This window comes from Gobio gobio (genome assembly GCF_949357685.1).
Source record: "Gobio gobio genome assembly, chromosome: 8".
NCBI classification, from domain to species: Eukaryota; Metazoa; Chordata; class Actinopteri; order Cypriniformes; family Gobionidae; genus Gobio; species Gobio gobio.
In genome coordinates, this window is record NC_137114.1 from 26,893,586 (window position 1) to 26,905,301 (window position 11,716).

Below are 11,716 nucleotides of genomic sequence, written 5' to 3' on the forward strand. Positions count from 1 at the left end.
GCCTCTGAAATAACTTCAGTGGAACCGCACTCTTGCTCTCGATTTAACGGAGGCAAGTCAGCAGTGACTGCGCGCGCTCGCTGGTAAGCTGCGCGCACATGGCTACCGAGTCGAAAACCATACAGAGAAAAGAGATCCTCTGCACGGGGCAGAGTTTGCTCTTCTCCCAGTTGACCCGAAGGCCCAGATGGGCTAAGTGCTGGAGAACTAGGTCTCTGTGTTCGCACCCTGAGAGTGACTCAGTATGAGCCAGTCATCGAGGTAGTTCAGGATGCGAACCCCGTGTTGCCTGAGTGGCGCAAGGGCTACCTCGATAGACTTTGTGAAGTCGCGAGGGGACAGAGCTAGCCCGAATGGTAGGACCGCATACTGAAATGCCCGCCCCTCGAAAGCAAACCGTAGGAACGGTCTGTGTCTAGGATGGAGACATGGAAGTAGGCGTCCTTCATGTCGATCGCTGCAAACCAATCTGCTGGACGAACGCCTTCGAGAACATCCTGCACGGAAGCCTGTGAGGGGATCGGTTCAGGACGGGCAGATCCAGGATTGGCCGTAACCCACCGGTTTTCTAGGGTACAATGAAGTAGGGGGTGAGGAAGCCAGACTTTAGTAGGGTGGCAACCTCCGCACGCATGACTGAGGCATTGGGCCCCACCATGGTGTAGCGGACTCCCCGGAAGTGGGGAGGAGCCTGCACGAACTGAATCGCGTAGCGGAGCCTGATGGTCTTCGCGACAAGAGCGGCGCGGCCCGGGGGCAGCGCACACTGCCGTCACCGGTCTCTGGGGGCTCAGAGATGGGGGACATGAGTTCTTTCCTGGCGCTGCTAGCCCCTGGAAGGATTTTTCCTTCTCCGGGGGAAGGAGAGGCCCTGCTACCATCCCCTGGAAAGAACTGGAACCCATCTCTGAGCTGTCCAACTCCAGCCTGGCGTTTAGTCAGGCTGCGGCAGACTGGGCGTCATCCTGCAACCACCTCCACAGCCGCGCCGCCGAAGAGGCCAGCCTGGGATATGGGCGAGATGAGGAGGCGGGCTCGCTCAACCTGGACACCGTAGTGTGCAACAGAGTGTTCAAAAGTGGGGGGACCCCAGTGTACCCTTGGCCGCGGCCCCATCGAGGGCAGAGAAGGCGGAGGAGGCCACCGAACGGTCACGGGAAGCACGGGGACTTCCAGGACCGCGTGATCTCCTCATGCACCTCGGGAGCAGAAAGGCATTGGGGGTGGGGCCCAACAGCTGTCAGGTGCCGCCCCCAAAAACCAATCGTCCAACCGTGAGCGCTCGTGACAGGGCGGAGTTCCACGCCAGCCCGAGGCTCACGGCTGCCTGAGATAACATGGCTGTCAACTCTAGGTCGGATCCGAGCAGCGCTGGCACACCAGAAGGCGGAGCACAGCCGAATCGTCATCCCCAAAGGACTCTAGCCCACCTTGAGATGCGGCGATCGACATCTCGTTGCTATCTGGTGTGTGAACGAAATGGACGGGGCGTCAGAGACGGTCCTGCCACTTCAGTCCAGGCACTCGCGGGTAGCGGTGTGCGAGAGGGGGGCGTAGCCCATGGAATGATCGTCAGAGTTCTTAATACCACAGCACCGCCCTCAGGTCACCCTGGCCACCAGCCAAAGTATCATCTCTCTCGGAGACGGTAGATTGGGGTGTGGCAGAGGGGACTCTCTCTCCTTACGAAGGTCACTTCGCAATGGTCATGTTCCCGCAGTGGGAACATGACCCATCCACAAACCCTGCCCGAACGTGCTGAAGCCCAAACACGTAGAGCAGTGAATGTGCCCATAGACAGCAACAGAGATCGATCGCACCCGGAAGTGCGCGGGCGAATCGTCTTGAAAAAGACGTGCCACGCGCAAGCTCTTTTTGTGAGGGGAAAGCTCTGCAGAGTGCCGAAGCGCCCAGGGAAAACACACACAGCTGTTGCAGATCACTGCACAGATCAGCAGGCAGGCAATGTGAGATCGCTGGAACGCGCCGTCACACCAACACCCTGGAGAACCGCTCGTCTCGAAGACTGAATAGAGGACTTCAGAATTCAGGCTTGCAGGAGTGAAGAGATGCTCTTGGCTCCGAAGCAGAAACATAATGCGATATTGCCAGCGTACTTTCTTATATACCCACGTGGTGGGGCGGAGTTACGCATGCAAATTCCGCATGCCCATGGCATTGGCACTGCCATTGGCCGTTTTCTAAGATCTCGAAGATGATTGGCTTCTAAGCGAAACCCCCATTCGTCAGTCACTGACATTACTCGGAGTGACTGAACAAAAGGGAACTTTTTTTCTATTTTAATATATTTTAACATGCAATTTATTTCTGCGATTCAAAGCTGAATTTTCAGCATCATTACCCAAGTCTTTAGAGTCACATGATCCTTCTGAAATCATTCTAATATGCCAATTTCCTGATCAATAAACATTTATTATTATTATTATACTTTTTTGTAAAAAAAAAACAAGTATTATTTAATGAATAGAAAGTTCAAAAGAACAGCATTTACCTGAAGCTTTTGCAACATTACAAATGTCTATACTGTCACTTGATAAATTTAATGCATCCTTGCTGAATAAATGTATTCATTTATTTAGGTTATTTCCCAAAAAAAAAAAAAAAAAATTATTATCGACCAAAAACTTTTGAACGGTAGTACAATGTTACAAAAGTTTTCTATTTCAGATAAATACTGTTCTTTTGAACTTTCTATTCATCAAAGAATTCTAAAAAAAAAATTTACACAACTGCTTTCAACATTGATAATAATCATAAATGTTTCTTGAGCATAAAATCATCATATTAGAATGATTTCTGAAGGATCATGTGACACTGAAGATGTAATGATGTAATGATGCTGAAAATTCAGCTTTGACATCACAGGAATAAATTATATTTTAAAATATATTCAAATAGAAAACAGTTATTTTACATTTTAATAATATTTCACAACTGCAGCCTTGGTGAGCAGAAGAGACTTCTTTAAAAACATTTAAAAAATCTAAATGATTCCAATCTTTTGACTGGTAGTGTACATGCATGCATATCAAGTTGTATGCTTTGGTGTTGACTTTCTTCATGTTATTATAAATATATGTGACTTGTACATCCATTATGTCAAAATACATAATAAGAGGAAAATTAAAAGTGTTATTAAACTTGTTTTGTAGGGTCATTGCCCTTAGCAACAAAACATGATGTTTTGATCTACAGTACTCAAGGTGGTGAGTAGCGTACTCAAGACAGGATTTTCCCAGGTGTCAGAGCTGGTTCTACATGTCCCCCTGTGCATCAACACATAATTAGTCATTTATTATGAGTACTTTTATGATTTTATTTAGTTAAAATATGTTTTCAAACTATTTGACACCACGGATCCCCTTAAATGATTTCCTAGCAAAGGACTCACTTCCTAAAATATGTATTTTTAAACAAATATATACCATGTAAGGAAAATAATATGTGCAATATTATTAAACTAAAATAAATAATTAGCATTTTATGTTGTCATTGTACTATTTGTATAGAGCGTTTCACAATAAATACTGAAAGCAAGTTTTGCGTTCCACTAGTGGTGAACCATGAACCTCAGTTTGAAAACCCCTGATTTAGCGGAGACAAGAAATGTAAGTAAGTATTACACATTATAGAGGTTGCTATATATTATAGATGTTATATCATAGAGGTATATTTGAATAGACCTTCCTCCAGAGGATATATTTTTTAGCAAAGATTTTGGAAAAAAACGCGGGTATGAAGAGAAAGCTGAGAAAGTCTTTAATCAACTTGAGTCCTTCACTATCTGTGAAGTTTTTCAGTCTGGGTTTAAAAAACAACTTAGCACAGAATCTGCATTATTAAAAGTATTTCATTACATTTTTATTGCCATGGACCATGGTGATGTGAACTTATTTCTGCTATTAGATCTTTCAGCAGCGTTTGATACAATTGACCATAATATTTTGATCTCACGCTTACAACATTATGTAGGTATTTGAGGAAATGTCCTGAATTGGATTAAGTTTTATTTTAAAAACAGAAGTTTTGCTGTTCAGATGAGAGAATGTATGTTGACTTCAGCGCTGCTATTGTCTGGTATTTCACAAGGATCTATTTTAGCACCAGTCTTTTTTTCACTTTATGCTTACGTTATAGGTCAGATCATGAGTAAATATGGAGTCTTTTCACTGCAATGCATACAACACCCAGCTCCTACCGTTGAGACCTACTGTCTCTATTGCTGTAGAGGGACTAGTAGAATGTTTGGGGGCGATTAAGATGTGGATGTCTGCTAATTTTCATTGTCTAAATGAATCAAAATCCAAATTGATTTTATTTGGCCCTTCTGAGTCTGTTGATACATCCAAAAATGTAAAATTGTCCTACACTATCCCCTTTTCGGATGCATCAAGTAAAATATGTAGGTATAGTTTGCGATAGTGCTTTCAAATTTGATAAAAAGATAAAATAAGTTCCCATTCAGTCGATCACGTTCGACGTACGTCGGACGTACCGACGAATTGGGATCACCTCTGGGAGCCCCTATCAGCTTCGAGCTATCTAGAACCGGCCAATGAACAATTGGCGTGCGAGATTTGCATCTCGCGCTCCGCCCCGCGCCGCGGGTATAAACAGGAAGCGAGAGCGAATGCACGCTGTCATTCACTTCGGAGCCAAACGGCAATCGAAGACCGCTCAATATTGAGTTCGCTGCTATCAGCAAGACTAAGAGTTTGAAGAACCGGAGAAGAGTAGAAACGCGTGTTGAAGAGACGGCACATTCCAGCGGGATCGCGGAAAACTCATCTGCTGCCTCTGTGGTACAGAGAAAACTGCTGTTTTCACAGCAACAAATTTCTGTTGGTCTAGTTGGGCGTTTTCCCTGTTTTGAGTACAGGCACGGGCTGCACTTGGCGGGGGCGGAGGCGGCGGCGGGTGGACGTCCTCGGCGACGAGTAGTCGGAGGCGCTGCCGCCGGCGGCGGGGTGGAGGCAGCAGCGGGCCGTCGGGGCAGGATGTGCTTTATCGCCTCCGTCTGCTTCTGGGCGGCCGAGAACTGTTGGGCGAAGCTCTCGACCGCGTCGCCGAATAACCCAGCTGACAAAATGGGGGAGTCCAGGAACCGATATTTATCGGTCTCCCTCATACCCGCCGCCGCCTCCGCCCCCGCCAAGGCACCGCAGCAGCCTTCCACCAGCCGACGGCGTGGGGCACACTCGCACGTCCCCTCCGCGGATGCAGGTAAGTGTTGCACAGCACACTCAGATCCCGCTTCGGGCCGCTCCCATGCCGTCCGAGCCGGATCCCTGCGTTCCGCCTCGCTGCCCCGCTGCGGGTACGTCTGTGGTGCCGATGATCCCCCTTGCTCGGAGTCTGGGAGCCTGGCTAGTGCTTCCCAGCCCGTCTCGGTGGCTCCTCCGTACCATCAGACTCGGCTATGCGATTCAGTTCGCCCGGCGTCCCCCCAAGTTCAGGGGCGTTCACTTCACGACTGTAGTGGAGGCGAACGCCCCCGTGCTCAGGGCGGAGATCGCTGTCCTACTGGCGAAGGACGCGATAGAGCCGTTCCTTCAAGCCGATATGAGGTCCGGGTTCTACAGCCCGTACTTCATTGTACCCAAGAAAGGCGGCGGGTTACGACCGATCTTGGACCTGCGATTCCTGAACCGGTCCCTTCACAGGCTGCCGTTCACGATGTTAACGCAGAAGCGCATCTTCAGGTGCATCCGTCCCCGAGATTGGTTTGCAGCGATCGACCTGAAGGACGCGTACTTTCATGTCTCGATTCTCCCTCGACACCGGCCCTTTCTGCGCTTCGCGTTCGAGGGACGGGCATATCAGTACCGCGTCTTACCCTTCGGCCTGTCCCTGTCGCCCCGCGTCTTTACGAAGGTTGCGGAGGCGGCCATTGCTCCCATGAGAGAGCATGGTGTTCGCATCCTCAACTACCTCGACGACTGGCTGATTCTTGCCCAGTCGTGAGAGCAGTTGTGCGAACACAGGGACAAGGTGCTCAGTCACCTCAGCCAGTTGGGACTTCGGGTCAACTGGGAGAAGAGCAAACTCTGTCCCACACAGAGGATCTCTTTTCTCGGTATGGAGATAGACTCGGTCGCCATGACAGCGCGCCTCACCGAGGAGCGCGTCCAGTCAGTGTTGAACTGCTTGAATTCGTTCAGAGGCAAGACAGCGGTACCACTGAAACATTTTCAGAGGCTCCTGGGGCATATGGCATCCGCAGCCGCAGTAACGCCGCTCGGATTGCTTCATATGAGACCGCTTCAACGCTGGCTACACGATCGAGTCCCGAGATGGGCGTGGCACAGCGGTTCCCTCCGCGTCCAAGTGACTCCGAGGTGCCGCCAAACCTTCGGCCCGTGGTCGGACCCTCTGTTTCTCCGGGCGGGAGTTCCCCTAGAACAAGTGTCCAGGCACTCCGTTGTCTCCACGGATGCCTCATCCACGGGTTGGGGTGCCACGTACAACGGGCTTGCAGTTTCGGGTCTGTGGACGGGGCCTCAACTGCAATGGCATATCAATTGCCTCCAGTTGTTAGCAGTTCATCTTGCACTCAGCCGCTTCAAAGTGCCGCTCAGAGGCAAGCACGTTCTGGTCCGGACGGACAACACTGCGGCCGTAGCGTACATCAACAAACAGGGTGGTCTACGCTCCCGTCGCATGTTGCAACTTGCCCGCCATCTCCTCTTATGGAGTCAGAAGCATCTGAGGTCGCTTCGTGCCGTTCACATTCCGGGCCTGCTCAATCGTGCGGCCGACGAGCTGTCACGTCAGCAGGTGCTTCCGGGAGAATGGCGACTCCATCCCCAGGCGGTCCAGCTAATCTGGAGTCGTTTCGGGGCCGCACAGGTAGACCTGTTTGCCTCCCCAGAGACGACCCATTGTCAGTGGTTTTATTCCTTGACCGAGGGGACCCTCGGGTCGGATGCCCTGGCCCACAGCTGGCCCCGGGAAGAACGCAAGTATGCGTTTCCCCCAGTGAGCCTTCTTGCGCAGACACTGTGCAAAGTCAGGGAGGACGAGGAGCAGGTCCTGTTGGTCGCTCCGTATTGGCCCAACCGGACTTGGTTCCCGGAACTAGTGCTCCTTGCGACAGCACCTCCCTGGCCCATTCCTCTGAGGCAGGACCTCCTGACTCAGAGACGGGGCACCCTATGGCACCCGCGTCCGGACCTCTGGAAACTCCATGTCTGGTCCCTGGATGGGACGCGGAGGTTCTAGGTGACCTACCGCAAGCAGTAGTTGACACCATCACTTCCGCTAGAGCCCCCTCTACGAGGCGCCTCTATGCGTTGAAGTGGAACCTGTTCGTCGATTGGTGCTCTTCTCGCCGAGAAGACCCCCGAAGATGTTCGATCACATCTGTGCTAACCTTTCTACAAGATGGGTTGGAGCGAAGGCTGTCTCCTTCCACCCTCAAGGTTTATGTCGCCGCTATCGCCGCTAATCACGAGCTCGTAGATGGAAAATCTCTAGATAAGCACGATCTGATCGTCAGGTTCCTTAGGGGAGCGGGGAGATTATATCCGCCTCGTCCTCCCTCCATACCCTCTTGAGACTTAACTCTGGTGCTAACTGCACTACAGAGAGAACCTTTTGAGCCTCTGCAGTCAGCTTACCTGCAGGCATTTTCGGTCGACGAATCGTGCCTGGAATTCGGGCCCGGTAACTCTCATGTGATCATGAGACCCCGGCCTGGATATGTGCCCAAGGTTCCCACTACTCCCTTCCGGGACCAAGTGGTGAGCCTGCAAGCGCTGCCTTCGGAGGAGGCAGACCCAGCCCTAGCTTTTCTCTGTCCCGTCCGTGCTCTCCGGACTTACGTGGATAGAACGCAAAGCTTCAGGACCTCAGAGCAGCTCTTCGTCTGTTTCGGAGGACAGCAGAAGGGAAAGGCTGTCTCCAAGCAGAGGATGGCCCACTGGATGGTGGATGCCATCGTCTTGGCTTATCAGTCCCAAGACGTGCCCTGCCCGCTCGGGTTAAGAGCCCACTCCACTAGGGGTGTTGCCTCTTCCTGGGCGCTGGCTCGTGGCGCCTCGCTGACAGATATTTGTAGAGCTGTGGGCTGGGCAACACCTAACACGTTCGCTAGATTCTATAGCCTCCGTGTAGAGCCGGTTTCTTCCTGTGTGCTCACTTCCCATAGTCAGTAACACCGAAGTGCCTGTTCTAGTGTCGGCTTGCTGCGCCATTCCCTCCCCTATGGTAGACGGATGCGTGCGCTTATTTTGCTCCAGTCGAGTTCCCCAGAACGGCGAACCCTGTTGAGTCCTCCGCAACCCGCGGCAGTCGGACGTGGCGGAGCGTTCGACGCCAGGTCTAACACTCGTATGCATTGGTGGAACTTGTGTTAGGCTGGGTTCCATATATAGTGACCCCCACGGCGGTCCCATATGTGTATTCTTCCACGGTACGGCTCCCTACGGCGAGCCCGTGTCTTTCCCTCGGCAGAGTTCCCTCTGCCGTCCCAGGTACGTGTTGTCTCCCTCCTAATTGGCCGGGGCCACCCCTGGGACTTCCGTATGTTGTGCTGCCCACGGCCAGCCCATACGTGTATTCTCCACATGGTAACTCCCTCTGGGCATGATGTGGCTTCCGCAGCTGCCTTCACAGGCACGCTTTCCCAGCGTTATCCAATACAGTCAGCTGAGTGGGTCTTGCGGAACAGCAGCTTTGACTCTCCCTGCGTGAACTTTCCCGCCCGCATCAGATCGGGGTCTGTGGGGCTCATCGCTGGGCGCTGGTAGTGGTAGTAACTATGGCGTTTTCCATAGGGGATCCCAATTCGTCGGTAAGTCCGACGTACGTCGAACGTGACCGACTGAATGGGAACGTCTCGGTTACGTATGGTAACCCTCGTTCCCTGAAGGAGGGAACGGAGACGTACGTCCCGTCGCCACAGTTGCTGTACCATCACTGCAGGTTGAGCCACTACGTTTGGCTCCTCAGTGAAAAACAGCGTGCATTTGCTCTCGCTTCCTGTTTATACCCATGGCGCGGGGCGGAGCACGAGATGCAAATCTCGCACGCCAATTGTTCATTGGCCGGTTCTAGATAGCTCGAAGCTGATAGGGGCTCCCAGAGGTGATCCCAATTCGTCGGTACGTCCGACGTACGTCTCCGTTCCCTCCTTCAGGGAACGAGGGTTACCATACGTAACCGAGACGTTTTTTTTTTTTCACTTGAGATTAATCTCTAAAATTAAGCCCTTTGTGTCAAAGAAGGACCTTAAAAAGATAATTCATGCTTTTATTTTTTTCAGGATTAGACTATGATAATACACTGTACTATGGTGTTCAACACAAAATCTTAGACAGATTACAGCTGGTCCAAAACACGGCCACAAGGCTTCTGACAGGCACTCGGAAAAATGAGCATATCCTGTATTAAGAGAACTACATTGGTTGCCAGTCTCCTATAGGATTCATTTTAAGATACTATTATTTGTTTTTAAAGCCTTACATGGTACTGCTCCAACATATATAGTCGATCTGATCCAGGTGAAGAAACCAAAGAGATTGTTACGCTCTGAGTCATTATCTCTTAGTGGTCTCGCGGACGTACCGGAAAATGAGAGGAGACGGCTCCTCACCTGCTTCTAGGCTGTGGAATGGGTTACCTCAATATATCTGGCAGTGTTCCACTCTTAGAGAGTTTAAACGACACATAAAATAGTATTTTATTTTTTTATTTAGCCGTTTAATCATACATGAGTGTTGTGTTAGTGGTGTTAACAGGTTTTGTCTTTTTATTCTTCATTAATTTTAAGGCTTTATTTATGACTATGTGCTGTAATGTTATATAATTTAAATGTGATTTTATGCTTATTTTGTCTTGTCCCTTGTACAGCACTGTGGTCAACTTTTGTTGTATTAATATGTGCTTTATAAATAAATTGAACATTGAACATCTTAACCATTTCCACTATTCGCTGTTAAGGCCAACACATGGACATGAGTTGTACTACAGTTGCTGTCACATAGAATTAAATATATCCTAGAATTACAGTAATATAATGTGCACTAATAAGAACACAAAGGGAAATTATGTGGCTGTGAACAAAATGTATATCAGAACTAAAGCAGTGGCCAGAACATTTACTTCAGCATTCAAGTATTACATCATTGTGTTGTCTGAAAGCTCTATGGAGATGAATTAGTAGATATATTTGGATTCAATGACGTAGATGTCCAATGATCTTTGCGACATGAGAGAAAAAGGATGAGCTTTTATAGCGGAGTACTTTAATTCACAGCAGCTCACAAGCGTTCAGACACTCTCATTGTTTGCTCTGGCTCTAAAACTGTAAGATTATTTAGACAAGTCTGTGATTCAAACATAATGCAGCAAGTTTACATAAAGGTATATTTTCAACATTGGAAAATAGATGTTAATTTTGTGAGATGACAATTTAGTAAAGTCTTACCATATTTTGGTTATTTCTTTACAGTAATTTCTATTTTCAGTCTGTGCAAAACAACTCAAAGGTGCCATGAGTTTGTCTCAGAATATATCTATTGTTCATCCTGAATACTTTTTCATCACTGGGCTTACAGGTTCACCGTACAGCACTTATTACTATATATTCTTATTTATCATATATTTTATTTCTTTAATTGGGAACTTGATAGTCCTTCTCATTATAGCTCTTGAACGGAGCCTGCACTGTCCAATGTACATTGGTGTGTTTAACTTGGCCTTGGCTGACATTGGTGAAACTAATGCACTGATTCCTAACATGATGAAGATTTTTGTTTTTGACTCGCAGTACATCTCATACAATGCTTGTTTGGCAAACATGTTTTTTGTGAATGTCTTTATTACTGTGCAGAGTTACACTCTTGTTGTTCTGGCATTTGATCGTTTCGTTGCAATTTGTTTTCCACTAAGATACCATGCCATAGTGAATAATAAGTTCATGTCTATAGTGTTTTCAGTAATATGGACATTTAACACCTTAATGGTAACAATGTCAACATCTTTGATGACTAGACTTTCATTCTGTAATTCCAATGTGGTAGAGAGTTGGTATTGTGACTATGGAACATTGTTGAGGATGCCATGCAATGACAATAGCATTAATAAGTTTATATCAACCATCATTAATGCTTTCTTCATTATAGCACCACCTTTCATTATAATCCTGTCATATGTGGGCATTTTTCTTGCTTTATGTAAAATTACAACTTGGGAAGGACGTTTAAAAGCACTGAAGACCTGTGTTTCTCATCTTTTGGTAGTTGGATCATTCTATCTTCCCATAATATGCATTTTGATGTCATCACCTACTACTAACGGTAGGATCGTCAGCGGATCTCTTTCATTTGCTCTTCCACCAATGCTAAATCCCATCATTTATGTTTTAAACACAGCTAAAATCAAAGAATTAATCCGAAAAGTGCTTAACAACAGATCTGTACGAATTATAGGGAACATTTCAAAATGATGTAATGATTGTCTGTGTTCTTCAATCATTGTGAATTAAATTACCTATATGAAAAATTGCATTTATATGTACACTGTAAAAAATGTTATGTGCTATTTACTTAAAAATATTATGGTAACATTATTATGCATTATATTTTTGAGTAGTTTTTAAAGCTTGTTTTCTTTAATGGAATCTACCTTAATAAATCATGTAAAATCTCCTAAATTATTTAGTCTATGACACAATGAACTTAATATTTTAAGT

At 47.7% G+C, this 11,716-nt stretch overlaps 1 protein-coding gene across 1 annotated transcript; it reads left to right on the forward strand.

The window, feature by feature from the left end:
* Positions 1-10,484: 10,484 nt before the first annotated feature.
* Positions 10,485-11,470, forward strand: LOC307130352 (olfactory receptor 1500-like; the record flags this gene model as incomplete). Its single annotated transcript, XM_079823317.1, has 1 exon — positions 10,485-11,470. Exon 1 carries the CDS (start codon positions 10,517-10,519, stop codon positions 11,468-11,470), a length of 954 nt encoding a protein of 317 aa, XP_079679443.1. The 5' UTR covers positions 10,485-10,516.
* Positions 11,471-11,716: the final 246 nt, after the last annotated feature.